Source organism: Hemiscyllium ocellatum, chromosome 5, assembly GCF_020745735.1.
Source record: "Hemiscyllium ocellatum isolate sHemOce1 chromosome 5, sHemOce1.pat.X.cur, whole genome shotgun sequence".
NCBI classification, from domain to species: domain Eukaryota; kingdom Metazoa; phylum Chordata; class Chondrichthyes; order Orectolobiformes; family Hemiscylliidae; genus Hemiscyllium; species Hemiscyllium ocellatum.
Window position 1 is genome coordinate 94,454,418 of NC_083405.1, and position 19,243 is coordinate 94,473,660.

General features: G+C 39.7%; 2 protein-coding genes across 2 annotated transcripts in view; one reads left to right on the plus strand and one right to left on the minus strand.

Annotated features, from left to right (window-relative positions):
* msrb2 (methionine sulfoxide reductase B2) overlaps positions 1 to 9,375 on the plus strand; it is a 47,032-nt gene extending 37,657 nt beyond the window's left edge. Inside the window, exons 4-5 of the mRNA XM_060825577.1 lie at positions 7,366 to 7,513; positions 8,548 to 9,375. Of these exons, the coding sequence (XP_060681560.1) occupies positions 7,366 to 7,513; positions 8,548 to 8,655 (256 nt within the window). The 3' untranslated portion in view covers positions 8,656 to 9,375. The remainder of the gene's footprint in view (positions 1 to 7,365; positions 7,514 to 8,547) is intronic.
* Positions 9,376 to 11,159: 1,784 nt separating this feature from the next.
* LOC132816217 (sperm microtubule associated protein 1-like) lies at positions 11,160 to 17,233 on the minus strand. The gene is made up of 3 exons (XM_060825712.1): positions 16,988 to 17,233; positions 15,621 to 15,720; positions 11,160 to 11,317 (listed from the first exon to the last, which is right to left on the minus strand). Exons 1-3 carry the CDS (start codon positions 17,231 to 17,233, stop codon positions 11,160 to 11,162), a joined length of 504 nt encoding a protein of 167 aa, XP_060681695.1.
* Positions 17,234 to 19,243: the final 2,010 nt, after the last annotated feature.

Here is a 19,243-nt window from a genome sequence, read left to right on the forward strand (position 1 = left end):
TCTAAGGTCTGGATTTTCCTATTTTTAGACTAAGTCTGAGAGGAGGAGCATTTCCAGGATGAAAGTCCTCAGCCTATTAAGATAAGAAAGCCAACCTGATCTTTTGGCTGATTGGCTGATGGGCTTTCTAACAGAATTAGGACCTCCAAGCAGACCATCCAATCGACCAATCAGGGGCTTTTTGTGAATTGGATGTCATGACTGGAGCAGTATTTATTGCCCATCCTTAATTGCCCAGAGGGCAGTTAAGAGTTACCTACGTTACTGTGGGTCTGGAGCCACATGTAGACCAGACCAGGTAAGGATGATGCATTAATGAACCTGATGGGTTTTTCCTTGATAATCAGCACTGGTTTCTGGCCAGATTTTTATTGAATTCAAATTTCATAATCTGCCATGGCAGCCTTCAAATCCAGATTCCCAGAACATTACCTGATTTTCCGGATTAATATTCCAGCAATAATATCACAAGGCTATGGCCTACCTCTAGATTAGCTGTCAGCCAATAAGAAGTTAGCCATTGCAGAACTCAGCAACATCAGAGTGGAGGCTATAGATGCTGCTGGGTCACCACTGCCCTCAGAATCCCAGAGTGGAGGATAACCAACGGGGAAGGTAATGTTTTTTGGAGGGAATGGTTGGTTCTAGTTCTGGGTGAGAGTTAGAGGAAAACAGAGGTTTGGCAGCAAGGTGAAGATTGGCGCATGGCAGCTGGAGGAGGTCCAGTCCCTCATTCTTGCTCAAATTATCAAGGGAACAACCCCCACCCCACAGGAAATAAGCACACAACCAGCTTGCACCAGTTTACCAGTGAGGTAGATCCAATCTTTCTCATTCCATGTGGAGCTGACTATGACCAGCAACACATTTGCAGCTATGGCATTTCTGTGTCCCTTAATTGACCACTTAAGGGCCTCAGTTGGTGGCCATGCTGGAAGATCAAGTTTGGATCTTGCTGCCCAGAACTTCATTAGGGAAAGGTCATGAAGGTGGGTGGATTCTAGCCCTCCATCTCTGAGCCTGAAAGATTGCACCCTAAGAATCAGATCTGCATTGGCAAGTTATTGCAGATACTTAGTTTTTCAATGACATTTTGCTGCCTATGTCATTTTACAGTTTCTCTGCATTTAAAATCATGAATAACAGTTAAAAAAATGAACTTCACAAATAAATTTTAATGCACTTCAAATGCCTTGCTCTGTTTTACTTAATATTTCTTTTTAAAGATTTGTTTTAAGCTAAGATAAATTAATTTAAAGATCAGCAGAAAATTCATATTGGTTGATGTTTTGTTTCTTTGACTGAGCAAGTGTATGGAATGTTTGATGGATGCATATCCAAGGGAATTGGTGCTAATATCAATGAAATTGAAGTAAAACAGGTTTTCTAGTTCCTATCTTCCAGTTTCAGTCCCATTAATTTGTTAGTTTTACCTTTCTGAAAATTCCTGACATGAAATGCATAGGTCCTGATTGAAGAGAAGCTGGCATCATCAAGAATCTCAAAACCAGGAGATCCAAGATGGCGGCGACCCAGCAAGTCTGAGTCTGCAGAGCTCTGCCCAAGACTCAGGCAAAGTGGGGTGCCCGCCCTTACCTCACCTATAAAATTACATAAAATAGTTTTTGCCCAGCACTCGTGGCCATTTTGCATCAAACTTTAACACTTTGGTGCTTTTTAAATTGACTAAGGGCAAAAACTCTCGCAGCTTGTAACAGGCAGGGGGACACCTCCCACCTCCCTGGCAGCAGCAGAGCCGTCCGTGGCCACCTCGGGGGACGTACCTGCAGAGGCGAGCCTGATCTTGGAGTTCATTAAACTCCGAGAGAAGATCAATATGTCCATCAATGAGACCCGGTCCAGGTGGGAGTTGATCTTGGTAATGCTGCAGAAGCATGACTGAGAGATCGAGAAACTCGGGCAGCGTGTTGGAGGGACGGAGCAATGAGCCGCGGCCTTGGAGACTGCTGCTGAGTCATCCGTGGGTCAGGTCTGGGCTCTGGAGTGGCGAGTCTGGACCCTGGAGGAGTATATCAATGACCTCAATTTTCGAGGTCGTTGGAAAAATATTCAGTTGCTGGGTCTTCTTGAACTGGAGGAAAGCCAGCTTGTGGATTTCCTGGAGCAATGGCTCCAACAACTATTAAAATTGGAGTCGGAGCTGGGCCAGATGAGTTGCTGTGCACAGGCCCAGGTTGGACCAACACTCCCGCCTGGTTCTAGTTCGACTTCACTGTTACGGGAAAAACAAATGTTGCTGGAGGCCTACAGAATCCTGGGAAAGGATCCCCATGTCATGATGTACAAGGGCTCCAAGATAATGTTGTTTCAGGACTTTTCTCTGGTCATGATCCGCGAGGAGGGCATTCGATGAAACGAAGATCTCTGATAAACTTAAATACTCAATATTCTATGCAATATCCAGCAACACTGTGCTTCAGTTTCAGTCATGGAGGATCTGTATTTAACTTTGGATCACCGGAGAAAGTTAAAGAATTCCTGGACGCTGTGAAATAGACTGCGGCACTTGAAGTGTATGGATAACAACTTTATTTTATTCCCCCCCCGTCTATCCTTCTTCCTTTTTCCATCTTTCTTTTGTCCATCTTTCCCTGGTGGGGTGGGGGGGGGGGTAGTAGTGCTTATTTTTTCTTTGGTTTCTTATCTACAGCTCATGCGGTTTATTGAATTATTGAGGGATGTTACTGAGTGGATTTTTTTTATTTAGTTGCTTAATACGTGTTGGGATTGTAATTTTGTAATCTTGTATATTTCTATCTTGTGTTGTTTTGTTCAGCGTGTCTAGGTGATAGTGTAAGGGGTGGGTGGGTTACCCACTTTTAACTCCTGTTTTATAGGATACTGGAACTTATTTACTTTATTCTGTAATGCCTGGACCAAGGACAGGGCCCTAGGTGAGAAAGGTTATGGCGAGGTAATTGGAAGGTAGTAGTGCCCCCTGTGAGCAAGGGAGAAAGTCTTCTTTTAAATAGACGGATTCCAGGCTGAGTTTTATAAAGAATTTAGAGGGGAATTGGCCGGATCACTTGTAGATAGGAATAATTGTTCACATAGAAGCAAATATCTCTCTCATTCTTAAGACGGGAAAGACCCCAGAAGATTACTCTACCTATAGACCCATTTCCTTGTTAAATGTGGATTTTAAAATTCTCTCAAAAATGTTAACATTAAGACTGGAGAGGGTTTTACCATTCATTATAAAAGAGGACCAGATGGGGTTCATAAGGGGTCGCAGGTCAACTAATAACATTAGAAGAGTCTTAAATATGATACAAGTCTGCCAGCAGGGAGCGATACCAGGTTTCGTTATCTCTCTAGATGTGGAGAAGGCATTCGATCAGGTAGAATGGCCATATCTTTCCTATATGCTGGAATGGTTCAGTGTTGGAGAGGTCTTTGCTAAATGGGTTTCAGTATTATGTAATGATCCCAAAGCAGCGGTGATCGCCGACGGTTTAAGTTCAGATAGCTTTAGTGTTGGTAGGGGCTGTCTTCAGGGTTCTCCTTTCTCACCATTATTATTTACGCTAGTGATTGAACCGCTGGCAGAAGCTATACAAACTGACCCTAACATAACCGCTTTGGAGGTTGGATCGGGCAAGCACAAAATTACTGTCTATGTGGTTGATGTCCTCCTTTTATTAAGTGATCCTTTGAAATCTGTGCCATGCTTAATTCAAGTGGTCAATCTATTTGGTATGTTTTCAGGCTGCAAAATCAATTTTATGAAATCTGAGGCCATGCCGTTGGGAGGCCTTGTCAGTATATCCAATTTTCTGGACGCATCTTGTTTTCCCCTTCGGTGGTCACTAGAAGGTTTTATCGGTATTTTTATTACTCTGGTATTTGGTCAGCTATGTAAAACACTTATTAGAGAAAATAAGGTAGGACCTTCAATGCTGGGAAGATCTCTCAATATCCTGGCTTGACAGAGTAGCCTTAGTTAAGATGAATATTCTACCTCGCCTTTTTAACCCTATGAGAATGCTACCCTTGATGCTGCTGACACAGTGCTGCATAAGCTTTATGGTTGGCTTGGCTACTTTATTTGGAATTATAGATGCCCCTTTATCAAATTAGAAAAGCTGCAGCTTTCACAAGGGGAGGGCTTGACTTTCCAGATTTCAGGAGGTACCAGTTGAGCTCCCTATTATCTTATGTGGCTAATTGGGTCTCTTGGGAACCACAATCAATCTGATTAGATATTGTCCCCTCATCAATCTACTATTTATGGGCAAGATGAGAGTTATTATCGACTATTGTAAAAACCCTATTGTATTAAATACAATCAAAGCCTGGAGGATAATGCGACAAGATGAGGGTAACCTGCAAAAAACCTCCCCTTATACCCCCATAGTGGGAACATTGGGATTCCAGCTAGGGCTGACCGATGCTACATTCAAAACTTGGAAGTTCAGAGGTATCTCCTGTTTGGGAGATCTGTTCGATGGGGAGGTCATGATGTCCTTTGAGCAGCTACACCAGAAGTTTGGACTGCCTAACAAGGACCTCTTTCGGTATTTTCAAATACGAGACTTTATACAAAAGAAGACCACACTGATAGTCAATCCTTACAAATCAGATAGGGAAAGGAGAGTGCTTTGGCCGATGGGGCTGCCCTTGGTCAGTACTGTCTACGACTCACTATGCAATAAGGTATTGAAGGACATAGAATGGTTATATAAAACCTGGAATCAAGAATTAGGGTTGGAAATCTCCTTAGAAAAGTGGGAGAACATCTGGGAAAATGCCGGGAAGATCTCCATCTGTAACAGAACTCAGGCTACTCAATTAAATATACTTCACAGGGCTCACATGGCACCTGAGCAACTTGCGAAGTTCAAGTCAGGAGCATCCCCCGTATGTCCTAAATGCAAAATCAAAGTTGGTACTCTCACGCATTGTCTGTGGCCATGCCATTAGATCCACAGGTATTGGGACAGAGCAGCAAATGCCTTGACAGAGATTTTGGGTACAGAGATTGTATTGGATCCAATGTCCCTACTTTAGGGCTTTCCAAATTTTCCCTCTCTGGATGTACATGGGGGGAAATTATTTACTATCCTTTCCTTTTGTGCGAGGAAAAATATTTTAGTGAATTGAGTATCTGAAGGTCTTCCAGGACTTTCAAATTGGCACAGAATAGTCATGGAATATATCCTCCTTGGCTTCCTTACAAATATGTTGCACCAAAAAACGGAACTATTTTATAGAACATGGCAGCCCTTTTTGAAATACATTAACATAAATATTTCGGCCATACTGTCCAGGGCTTTCGTTTAGCCATGGTAATGTTTCCGGCTGGTTTGGGGGCCCCCAAAGTACGTGTTTTGTTATGACTTGAGAGAATTTATTCTGAGCATGTATCTGGTTATTTATTTGCCTTTCTGTTTATTGTTAGTAGTGTATGATATCCTATTTTATGTTCTGGTTGTTTGTAGAATAGATTATAGTTAGTTTTTTTTAAAAAATTATATTGATGTGGTTACTATATTGTAAAGTGGAATATAATAGTTTGTATTATTTTTGTAATTTTGTAAAAATATTAAAAATCTTCCTTTTTAATAAAAAAAATCAATTTAAAAATCTCAAAACATTTCTGACATAAAACAAGAGATATTCTTGAACATCTGCAGTTTAGTTCTTAACATAAAATAATACAAAGAAGAGAATAGAGAGAGCCAGGAAATTCCTGAGAGAGAGAAACAATGTCCAGAATATGGAAGGTCCTGAAGTCAATGGTGAGCTGGCAGCCGATATGGATGTGTGATTCCCACATCTGCAGTTGTACAGAGAAAGAGTTATATTCTCAAAACAACAACATTCATATAAGTATGTACTGCACTGATTACCAAACTGGATAAAAATATCTTGCAGGAAAAATACAAACTCTTTACCTTACAGTCATCACTTTAGCTATGTAGCGCTCTGGAAGTCATTTCCCAACTCGCTTCACCTCACCATCTATCTTCCTTCAAGAACCTTCTTAATATCCATTTCTTTTGTTCACCCCTAATATCATCTTATCTGGATGAGGATCTTTTTTGTCTAACTGCAATTCTGTTAAGTGCAGGATTATTTTCTATATTATTAATACTATGTAAGTGCAAATGCTTAAACATTGGTTTCAGAATATAATTGAATGGAGACTCCCAGTATTATATAGCCTTTTTTGTGCTGACACTTCCAAATATCTTGTGAAAGGTTTGACTTAAACTTTATTGATCACAAAAGCAGTAGACAAGGCAATCTAATTTCCATCTTCACTAAATGTAATCCCTTGTCAATGAAAGTTCCAGAATTCTATATAAAAAGCAATTGATAATATAAATGTAAGACTTTACCAAATGGAAAGGCTAAAATATATCTTTTTGTGGGTAGATAATATAAGATAAATGTCCTATTGGTAGCAATGTTGGAAGCAGAATTAATAATAGCTTTTGAATAGATAGTGGATACATATTTGAAAAATAAAATCTTGACAAAATATAAGTTAAAAGAAAGGAATTTGATAATAATAGATTTTTTAAGAATCCCTTCCAAGCACAATGGATGGAACAAATCCCTGCTGTAGTATTTCATGAAATATGATAAATACATTTTTAAAAATCCTATATACTTTTAGTACTAGACACAGATACATTTTTAAATGCTTTGTTGGGTTATGAGTGCCGATATATTATCCAACCCACATTCCCTTAGGGAAATGTCAGGGGCTTCTTGTTGAACCACTGGCTAGTGGTTTTGATATAATTGATTGCAAGATTACTTTGGGGACCAGTTAAGACTCAAACACTTTGGAGTGCTACTGAATCCACATGTAGATCGACCTCTTAACCATAGGTTTGTTTCTCTAAGGAAATCAGTACAGTAATGGGTTGGAGAGTGCAATGGTGATGCCTCCTCAGTTGGAGGGGTTATTTTAAACAGATTGCCCAAACACTCCCAGTTACTCAGTGGAAGACTATGTACTGGTCAGACTGATACTGAACTATCAATGAAAATCCAGCAGCTTTCTAAAACTTACGCAAATTCATTATTCAATTTGAACTTGCACTCTTTGGATTATTAGGAAATGTTGAAAATTATTTGTACAGTGGCATGACATGACCAGTACAGTACTGTACACTAGTTAGTGGTGAGATTCTGCACGATGACAACTCAAGTTAATTTTTAGCAAATTTATTTAGAGTCTTTATTTTATGTGAAAATTGCAGTATTACAGTATATCCTTTTTATTGTGTTCACTTTTTATGTGTTTGTTTGCGAACGATTAAATTTATTACTCTTTATTGATATGGTTGATAGTAATGAATTTGTTATACTTTATATGGTTAACATTAGCTCTGAAACCAAGTACGATTCTGGCACTGGTTGGCCTTCTTTCTGGCAAGTTTATGGTACAGTGGACAGTGACGAAACCAACACCAATGCACTACGCCGACCAGATAACTCTATGGGATCAACTGGAACAGAAGTTATCTGTAAAAAGGTAGATACAAACAGTCAACCAATGTTGCCAGTTGTGATGCCAGTTTCATATGGCAAGGCACCAATTTTCAAGTGTAAGTGTGTATATATTATATCATCAGGGAAAACTACTTCCCATCAATGAAAATAAAGGTTGATTGTTAGGGGATGAATGTCCAATAGTTAACTTTTAGAAAGGTCACTACAGTCAACTTAGTAGAATTGAAAGTGCTTTATACCTTTGTTTTGTTTCAAAAGAAGCCCCTTAGTATTTGGTTAAATATGTGATGGCCGTAGGGAAGGTTACAGTATTGTCTTTTAGCAAGTATAGTATACTTCTAACAAAGCTTATATGATAATCACTAATCATAACTATAACACTTAGCTATGTCAAATTTATAACATACAGTTACTTTTAAAAGTGCATAAACATGTTTACTGTTAATGGCTGATGTTATGCTTTTGCACATTACTGTTTTTAAGAGGATGTTGAGAGCTTCTCCCCATAAAACTAATATTTAAACTGCATAAGCACCTCTGGTAATTTAGTTTTTGAGCACCTGGTCATGCTGGCTATAAACAGGTCCGAGCTCTGCGTGGACTGCGGAGAGGGTCATTTCTGTTGACTACTTTCCCCTCTTCTGTGGTTATGTTCATGCTGGGGAGTTCTTAGACAGGGGATATGTGATGTCCATCAATGTTCTCAATGCCTTAAGAGAGAAGTGGGCACCGACGGGATACAGTGCTTTAACTACCACTCCAACTTCATTTTGGTTTAGCCCCTTCCTTTTCTCCCTACCTACCCTTCATTTTGATGTTTTTTATTGCTTGTAATGGGCTATGCTTGTAAATATTTGATTGGATATGTGGATGACTACTGGTGATGATTAGTGCTGTAAAGAAAAAGCAAAAAAAAGTTACCGTGATATTGGTTGTGGGAAAGTCACTCAGTTGTGTGTGATAATACTTCTGGTTAGAAAAAAGATTGAACTACTTCAAGGACATTCTTAGCATTGTGTCAAGCCAACTGAACTTTGTTTTATTTCGATCATTTAGTGCGATGCACACCTTGGCCATGTGTTTGATGATGGACCAGAACCTACAGGACATCGATTTTGCATCAACAGCATTGCATTAACTTTCAAACCCAAGTCAACAGAATGATTTCTAACAGAACACTGTATAGTAATTTGTTTTGTAATAACTGGTTTAACCTAGACTGATGACCCAGCAGTGACAATTCCATAAATTCACACCACTGTTTGCTTCCCTAGTGGCTTCTTCTGAGTGGTACTTCAAAGTATTTATTGTGCATTAACAGAAAAGGCAAATTATATGCATCAGTGTTTGTGTCAAGGTATTACAGAGACACTCTTCAAAGATCAAGCAAACATTGTTTGTCGGTATTTACAGTGTTTGATCCACTAGCCATATAATTTTGTAAGAAATTAACGTTAAATTAATAAAGTGATTTTATTTAATGCAAATAATGTTTAAAATATCATAAAAATATTACATGATCAGATACAGAATATAAAATGTTAGTGATACACTGATATAAAATAATAGGTTAATGTTTTGAATAGATATCCTTCATCAGAATGCAATGCTAGCTATAATATTGTATTCTCACTTCTTTTTGAATTGCCTAAATGATGGGCCTTTCTTAAATTTGCAGATTTCCTCTTTACCTTTGCAGTATTAAACTTTGGTCTCCCAGCCTAAAGTAACCCACATTTAAGAAGTCTTGTAGATGCCTTCTTGTTTGCAATAACAACATTTTCTATGTGGTATTCAAAACCAAAAATTCAATTTCAAATGTATTATTCAAATTATTCTTACAACTGAAATTTCCTAGTTACCAAGAGAATCCATGACCCATCAAACTGCAATCCTCAATTTACTAGAGATAATTGTATGACTTATTGTGTGAATAAATGTATTATGTAATTTTGAAAATCAGTTGTCATTTCACTGGTTATATAAATAACTATTCTTATAGCTTGTAAATATCATCTAATACATAAATTTAGCTATTATGAATGATATTTGGTTAAAATTTGTCCAGTCTCTAAATGGAACAATTTTTTATGAGGAGGCAACAGTTAGGCAGGATAATTCTAAATTAAGATATTTTATTTTAGTAATCTAGTGTAAGACATCTGTGGGCGGCACGGTGGCACAGTGGTTAGCATTACTGCCTCAAAGCGCCTGAGACCCGGGTTCAATTCCCGACTCAGGCAACTGACTGTGTGGAGTTTGCACGTTCTCCCCGTGTCTGCGTGGGTTTCCTCCAGGTGCTCCGGTTTCCTCCCACGGTCCAAAGATGTGCGGGTCAGGTGAATTGGCCATGCTAAATTGTCCGTAGTGTTAGGTAAGGGGTAAATGTAGGGGTATGGGTGGGTTGCGCTTCGGCGGGTTGGTGTGGACTTGTTGGGCCGAAGGGCCTGTTTCCACAGTGTAAGTAATCTAATATAATCTAACAACTTCAGTTGGAATATGCAGACAGCAAATGCCACACCATCCCTTTTGCGTATCTGAGGCAATCCTTTACAAATAATGCATCTATGCCGGTGGAATACTGGCACATTTTTAAACTCAGTTGTCAACAATGACATTCTATTTTAGTTTTAAACATCATTGGATATATTACTATTTGTGATTTACTGCAGGTCTAGTCTAAACTAGCTTTGGGATAATTAAGAGCAAAGTAAGTTGGTATATTGACAAAGTGCACTCCTTTCTCTCATTCAGTTAATGTTACCGCAACTTAAAATGGTATGTCTCTCAAAATGACAGAAATAATAAGTTGTTTTGTTTAATATCCTAATTTTATTTTAGACATTAAGTAAGTCAAAATGGATGCACTAGAAATGAAAAAAAATATAATGGACTGCAAGGAGATTATAGCATAGCAATGCACACATTTGTCACAGACCTATATAATTATAGAATCTCACAATGAAGTTGCAAGGCATGTCAATTGTTTATTTAAACTTCTAAAATGTCTTAACAACTTTCCAACAAGTAACACCAAGAAAGAAAACACTATAATGAGACCCAAACCTTCATTTCATACCAGTTCTCATGATTTAAAAAGAATTTTAATAATTAACTGAAGAGATCAAAATATCTTCATTTAAATTAATGTATATCTCTTATTAGTGTAGAAATCTATTGCAGATCACTGTTAGCGAGTGTTATTACTCAGTTGAGACTAAGTTTCTGTTGTCTGAAAGGAAGACAACTGCAAAACACAAAGGGTGACATGACAAACGCTAAAATCATTCCCACACCTAATATAGATTATAATTGTTTTTATCTTAGAAATTAGAAAACAAGTCAAAATCTAACTCTTAGATCAACTTTACAGAAATGTTTCCTTAATGGTTTTTATATCTGTGTCTTATTATAAAGGGACATTTTGTTGATTTTATTGAATATTACAACTAAAACAATCTCAGAATGATCTAGGTCATCAGTGAGAGTTGCTATACCAGATTTACCTATTTGTAGTTTAGCTTAAGAATTTTATAACAATGAGAATGATTTAAGTGTTAGATGCTACTACTTGCAAAAGACATAGCCTTATATGCATTTTCGGTGTAAAATGTCCCAACACTGCCTCACCAAGCTGTAATGCAGCAATATCTTACAGCCTTGCTTTTTCAATGAATAGCAGACCGGGTAATTACACCAAAAGGTGAAGGGACTTTACGCAGGGCCGGTGTGTTCCTCCTGTATCCATAGAGACCATTGTATCCAAATATAGGTTTAATTTCGGAGAGAAACAGAGAATGTCCTTTCACTTGATCTGCGGAGTGACCTGTCACCAAACAAAAACTTAAGATGGTCTTAGTGTTTATTTAAATTGTTACATTTCTGCTGCATCATCAATATCAGTCAGCTTTGCTTATGCCACTGTACTGTAAGGATAATCCTTTCTTTGATACTGACAACATAGGGGAAAAGCCATTTTTGTCCAGGAAACAGTGTTGGAAGTAATTAATTGGTTCTGAGGATCTTTGGGTCTCTTGGATGTGATGGATTCCACATTAAAGTAATTTATTATTTCAGACATTGTAAAAATTAAATTACCTCAGACCTGAGACTTTATAAAGCTCTGGTTAGGCCCCATTTGGAGTACTGTGTCCCGTTTTGGTCCCCACACCTCAGGAAGGACATACTGGCACTGGAACGTGTCCAGCAGAGATTCACACGGATGATCCCTGGAATGGCTGGTCTAACATATGAGGAACGGCTGAGGATCCTGGGATTGTATTCATTGGAGTTTAGAAGATTAAGGGGAGACTTAATAGAGACGACAAGATAATACATGGCTTGGAAAGGGTGGACACTAGGAAATTGTTTCCGTTAGGCGAGGAGACTAGGACCCGTGGACACAGCCTTAAAATTAGAGGGGGTCAATTCAGAACAGAAATGGGGAGACATTTCTTCAGCCAGAGAGTGGTGGGCCTGTGGAATTCATTGCCGCAGAGTGCAGTGAAGGCTGGGACGCTAGATGTCTTCAAGGCAGAGATTGATAGATTCTTGTTGTCTCGAGGAATTAAGGGCTACGGGGAGAATGCAGGTAAGTGGAGTTGAAATCCCCATCAGCCATGATTGAATGGTGGAGTGGACTCGATGGGCCGAATGGCCTTACTTCCACTCCTATGTCTTATGGTCTTATAGAATTGCTATTCTGCACAATTTCACAGTATTCAGACTGCAGGGGTTGGATGCATCACAGAAACTCATGTTCGCTAGAACTGCACTTGTTCTTTTGCGAAGCAAGGCTTTGGAGAAGAACAAAGACCACTTCCAATTACCTGTCTTGGCTCTTATCCAGTTCACGTCTGGGTGAATGTAAAACTAACTTAGGCTATTGAACATAATTAAATGAATCCATTTTACTATTCTTCAATACTAATCTTTGTACACATTGTTTGATATTAGGATTTGCAATTTGCATTTTTTAATCAAGCTAGCCTAGATTTATTAACTTGGTCATATTCCTCCTCTTCAAAGCAAGGGAAGGCATGTTAAAACATTGGTCCTTACTACAATGCAAACAACTTTGTCATCAAGGTTCTGGATTATGTCATCACTATGGAAATGGAAGAAATTCACTGAATGTGTTAAGGCTGGAAAATAGATTAGGGAAATCCAAAAGGCTATGTAGCCACAGACATTTTTTCCTACTTACCTAGATTAGAGACTGGATAGATTTGGGAATATGTCCCATTGGATAAGTTTGAATGATTATGAGCAATGTAATTCTCAATTGTTCTCTGTAAATACTGCTTGAATACTATATCAAGCGTCACTTAAGATGAATTAATAGGTGTTTATCAACATGAAGTCAGCTTTGAAATTTTGACCATATAGTGCTGGAGTTCCAAATATGTTTTCATACTCTGTGAGTCAGCTGGGAGCTGATGGATTTTTATTTCTATGTTTGGCTGTAAGCTAGATCTTAGGACAGTCATGATTAGCAAGTGAAGGAAGGAACTCGTTTAGTGTTTGTAGCTCCCCAGTAGTATTGTGGCAATTTCTGAAATAAGGCAAAAACAATCAGTATTGAGAGACCAAGGATATGTATAACAGATCAGCATCATTTTGAAACTGTTCAGACATGGACTTATAATGAAAGGTAACAGAATTATGGGCAGTGGACTCTAACAATTTTGAGAAGCCTTTAGATAATGGATTTAAAAAGTTATGTTTGACAGATTTGTTGTTGTGTTTGTGCAGTTCTAAAGTGGAATCAACTAGGCAAAAGTGAGGACTGCAGATGCTGGAAACCAGAGTTTACATCAGAGTGGTGCTGGAAACGCACAGCAGGTCGGGCAGTAACCGAGGAGCAGGAAAATAAGACATTTCGGGCAAAAGCCCTTCCTCAGGAATAGAGGCAGGAAGGGCCTGTTTCCACACTGTGGGGAATCTAATCTAATCGTCACACATTTTCTCAATGAATATAATTATAGGTGCCATTTACACAAAATCAGCAAGGACCATGTCAGGTGTTTACTTTAAATTTGCCACCTGGAACAATGTTTAAATGTCTTCAGCTTAAGTTCAGTACATTACCTGAAAAATACAGTTCGCTGTGCCTGAAATACATTTGTCATGAGCTTATCTTGGAGGAAAGACCTGTAGACAGTAATGCATTACTTGGATTTGCTCTCCAACGTGTATCCTCCCACCACTAGTGGCAGCAGCTGACTGTTTTGTTGTGCTTCATGGCTGGCTGTGTGACTGGTGTATAGCAGAGCTGAGGTGGTGATGCCCCCTAAGAAGTATGCTGTGCTCCTAGCTGATGAAAATGTTATATGACTTCTTCAACTTCACTTTAGAAAGAAACAATTCATAGAATGAGGCATAATATTCAACCATAAGATGTCAAAGCAGAAATAGACCATTTAGCTCATTAAGGCTGTTCTGCCAATCAATGAGATTAAGGGTGCTCTCATAACCCTCAAATCCACTTTCCTACTTTTCCTCATAACATTTGATCCAATGACTAATTGAAAATCTGTCTATCTCAGCCTTGAATATAATTTAATTTCTCAATTAAATCAAATCTAACTCTTAGATCAACTTTGCAGTGTGCAGGCTAGATGGGATAAGAGGTCAGGCAGCATCCGAGGAGCAGGAAAATTGATGTTTCGGGCAATGTTTCGGAAATTCCTGATGAAGGGCTTTTGACTGAAACGTTGATTTTCCTGCTCCTCGGATGCTGCCTGACCTGCTGTGCTTTCCCAGCACCACTCTGATGTAAGTTCTAAAGGGGAGTCATATCAAAGCATGTCATGCTGAATAAGATTTAAATTAATTAAGGCAGGGAGTTGTTGCATCGAACAGTCCTCAAAGTGCATGCACAATGGCAACATAATCGATAACAAGTATTAAAGGAATGAAGTGAAATGCATGTCAGATATCATCTTTACAGAGCTTCCCATAAAACATAGAGATGTACAGCATGGAAACAGAACCTTCGGTCCAACCCGTCCATGCCGACCAGATATCCCAACCCAATCTAGTCTCACCTGCCAGCACCCGGCCCATATCCCTCCAAACCCTTCCTATTCGCATTCCCATCCAAATGCCTCTTAAATGTTGCAATTGTACCAGCCTCCACCACATCCTCTGGCAGCTCATTCCATGCACATACCACCCTCTGCGTGAAAAAGTTGCCCCTTAGGTCTCTTTTATATCTTTCCCCTCTCACACTAAACCTATGCCCTCTAGTTCTAGACTCCCCAACCGCAGGGAAAAGCCTTTGCCTATTTATCCTATCCATGCCCCTCATAATTTTGTAAACCTCTATAAGGCCACCCCTCAGCCTCCGACGCTCCAGGGAAAACAGCCCCAGCCTGTTCAGCTTCTCCCTATAGCTCATATCCTCCAACCCTGGCAACATCCTTGTAAATCTTTTCTGAATCCTTTCAAGTTTCACAGCATCTTTCTGATAGGAAGGAGACCAGAATTGTGCACGCTATATTCCAACAGTGGCCTAACCAATGTCCTGTACAGCTGCAACATGACCTCCCAACTCCTGTACTCAACACTCTGACCAATAAAGGAAAGTATATCAAACACCTCCTTCACTATCCTGTCTACCTGCGACTTCACTTTCAAGGAGCTATGAACCTATACTCCAAGATCTCTTTGTTCAGCAACACTCCCTAGGACCTTACCATTAAGTGTATAAGAGGCAAAGAAAAAGTCATTGTCAACATTGACTATGCTGCGGTCAAACTTTGAACTTCAGATGTTTAATCTCCAACTCATAGATAGAGGTTGGAAAATGTGTTCTTCCCAGTTTTGTCTGTGTCCTCTCTCTATGGTATTTTGGAAGAATCATTTTACAAAAATCACCCTCAGGGTCTCTAATACATATCTATTTTTCTAATTTATTGTATTACAACTTTTTTAAAAATCTGAACATATAATTACATCTCTTATTTAATCACCTGTCCTCCACCTAGTCATAATCCAATCCAGTTGCTGACTCTGTTCCTGTAATTGCTGTCGAAACAATGATCAGTTTAAAGCAAAAGTCTTTCACCCTGATTCTGCCCACACGCATTGTGCCAGCCTTTCGTCACTGTGTGCTGATGCTGTACCTGCTCCGTTTTTGTTTCTTGTTTGCAGGTAACCTGCTGCAGATCCTTGAAACTGGAATCGATCGACAGTCACACCATGGATTGAAGTCCCACCACGGGACTTAGGGGAGCAGGGTGAGGGCGGCAGAGAATTAGCAGAATTAATTTACAACTGCATAACACAAAGCCAACAAACAAAATAAACTACTTTAGAAGTAATGTGACACTATACACCAATTACATCCAAGAAGTAGTATTCTTGATAGGTCGTAGCTGAAAGTGGTTGCCATCCCTTTTATGACTCTTCCTCAATATCTCTAAAATAATCTACATTTGTACTGTACTGATTACATAGCAGCACCTTCCAAATGCGTAACCTCCACCACCTAGAAGGACAAGGGCAACAGATCACGGGAATACTAGTATCTGCAGGTTCTTCTTCATACCCCACACCATTGTAATTTGGAAATTTATCATAATTCCTTTGCTGAGTCAAAACCTTGGAGCTTACCTACAACTGAAGGACTGCAGATTCAAGAAGATCAGATTTCTTAGTGTGGAAACAGGCCCTTCGGCCCAACAAGTCCACACTGACCCTCTGAAGAGTAACCCACACAGACCCCTACATTTATCCCTTCACCTAACACTATGGGCAATTTAGCATGGCCAATTCACCTAAACTGCACATCTTTGGATTGTGGGAGGAAATGGGAGCACCCGGAGGAAACCCATGCAGACACGGGGAGAATGTGCAAACTCCACACACAGTCACCCGAGGCTGGAATTGAACCTGGATCTCTGGCGCTGTGAGGCAGCAGTGCTAACCCGTCAGTTCAAGACAGGTCACCACCTCATAGGCAATAAATGCTGCTGCGGTCAGTAATGCCCAAGACGCCCCAAGGGAATGCATTTCTGTTTCTGAATTGCCCTTTCTGTTCAATTGCTGTAACCTAATTGAACAGAAGGGTGGCATGGTGGCTCAGTAGTTAGCACTGCTGCCTCACAGCACCAGGGTCCCAGGTTCATACCAGCCTCGGGTGATTGTCTGTGTGGAGTTTGCACATTCTCCCCGTGTCTGCGTGGGTTTCCTCCGGGTGCTCTGGTTTCTCCCACAGTCCAAAGATGTACAGGCCAGGTGAATTGGACCATGCTAAATTGCCCATAGTGTGGGGTGCATAAGTTCAGGGGTGGGTTACTCTTCAGAGGGTCGGTATGGACTTGTTGGGCCGAAGGGCCAGTTTCCACACTGTAGGGAATCTAATCTAATTGCTGATGGATAGCCCATTAGAATAACCTGCTCGTGCAGATTGGGATCTGGATACAGCGCCTCTATCAGAAATAAGCAGATAAATAACATTCCCAGAACCTATCTCAAGTGATCCACTTACTTGGCCGGTCTTTTTTAACAGTGGCGGGAGAGGCTTGGTCCTGAAATAGGCCAGTGCATGGCGGTCGTTCTGTGCGTTATAAGGCGGGATGACAGTTCCAGCCTTGGGCGCCGAGTAACTATAGTCTCTGGCGATCGAACTAATTGCCACACAGTCCAAGAGGAAAGCTTTCTCCCTCCGTTTCAACTCAGCTTTTGGAGGAGAGGGAGCGAAGCGAGGTGGCAAGCCACTAGGCATCATCACCATGGCGACGGTTGCTTGTTTTACTCGTTTTTATTAACAACGATGAGAAAACAGATAATTGAAATACATTAGAAAGATGTCTGCATGCAACCCAGCTGATTGATCTGGTTATTATGAACATACCATTCTTGGAAAATGATTATGCAATGGAAGTAAAGGTGTATTTGTTTGTGTTGCTATAGAGACAGGTACAAGAGATTAGTAAACTAACACTTTAAAAGCAAACAAGGTCATCAACCCGAAACACTACTCTGTGCACTGCACAGATGTCTCTTCTTTAGAAACCATTGTCATCAAAAAGCAAAAAAAAACACAAATCGGACCAGCAGAGGTTTCAATTTTCAGAGGGTCACAATTAATAGAAGAAAATCAGAAACAATAAAAAAAAGGGAATATGATAAATTAATTCATAGTAATACACTGCAGGGATTCTGTTCTACTCAAATAACGCCATGCGGCCGAGGCAGTCCAACCCATGTCACCAATCACAGAAACCATTCCACAGATACACGCACCCGATGAATGTTGCCAGTATTTTATGTTTTGACTTTAAAAACAGAAGTTAAATAAGGCTCGGGCGTCTTGTATCTTTTCCCATTATTACTGGGGTATTGTAAATTTTTCACTAACCTTCAAATTCTACACACTCCACACACACACTTTCTCACACTCACAACCCCCACCCCAGACAGATAGATACACACAGACAGACAAAGACCCACATACACACATATATTTTGTGTGGTGAATTTGTATTGCACAGTTACATTGTACGTTGCTCAAAAACTGCATACATTCATGTAGAACTCTGAGCTCAAAAACTGCAGGAATTTATGTAAAACACTGTTATTTCACTTATTAGATTAGAATCAATCTAAACATCAGGTCATAGACAGAGAACACAGGGGGCTAACACCTTCAACATATTGTCTAGCTATCACCATTGTTAACAGCTAACCCGAGAATGCAACTAAAAAGAAGAGTTTTGTGATTTACATATGAAAGAAGTGAAACTATCACTGTATTTTAGCAGATGAAAGGCTTAACAGACAATCAATTTTTCAATGTATAATTTCAGTTACATCACACTGTAAATTTTGCTATAAATTCTGTGTTACGATCGAGCCCTGCAAAATCACCTGATGAAGGAGCGCGCTCTGAAAGCTAGTGTGCTTCCAATTAAACCTGTTGGACTATAACCTGGTGTTGTGTGATTTTTAACTTTGTACACCCCAGTCCAACACCGGCACCTCCAAATCATGACTCCAAATTCTTCTGAGGGTTGTCACATTTAAACTTATGATGTCAAACTACTCCTTTTCATTGGACAATTTGCTATAAACTATTTGTTTTTACCCATTTATGTATTTGTAAACCCCAGATGTATTTTAGTGCCCATTAAACCCTGTGTGAATTATTGGGAAAGGGTATGTATATACGGCATAAGACTTCAATTTATATATTGAAAGTATAACTTCTTTATCATACTTCCAGATCAACGGGATAATTTTAAACATGGACCTGTATTCAGAGAATAACTGTTGAGGAAACCACTTGAAGACAATGGTTTGGCTCAGCACAAGAAATAACAGAGAATAGATTCGCATTTCATAAATTTGGGGTGGCACGGTGGCTCAGCGGTTAGCACTGCAGCCTCACAGCTCCAGGGACCTGGGTTTGATCCCAGCCTTGAGCAACTGTCTGTGTGGAGTTTGCACATTTTCCTAGTGTCTAAGTCGGTTTCCTCCAGATGGTCTGGTTTCCTCCCACAGTCTAAGGATGTGCAGATCAGGTGGATTGGCCATGCTAAATTGCCATAGTGTTAGGTGCATTAGTCAGAGGGAAATGGGTCTGGGTGAGTTACTCTTCAGAGGGTCAGTATGGACTTGTTGGGCCGAAGAGCCTGTTTCCACACTGTGGGGAATCTAATCTAATCGTCACACATTTTCTCAATGAATATAATTATAGGTGCCATTTACACAAAATCAGCAAGGACCATGTCAGGTGTTTACT

Excerpts from the sequence above, each read along its gene's own strand:
- LOC132816217 (XM_060825712.1), bottom strand. The coding sequence starts at position 17,233 with ATGGTGATGATGCCTAGTGGCTTGCCACCTCGCTTCGCTCCCTCTCCT. Across the intron at positions 15,721-16,987 it reads TGTTAAAAAAGACCGGCCAA|TCCCGTGGTGGGACTTCAAT; the intron begins GTAAGTGGATCA and ends TGCTCCCCTAAG. Across the intron at positions 11,318-15,620 it reads AAGAAACAAAAACGGAGCAG|GTCACTCCGCAGATCAAGTG; the intron begins GTACAGCATCAG and ends GTTTGGTGACAG.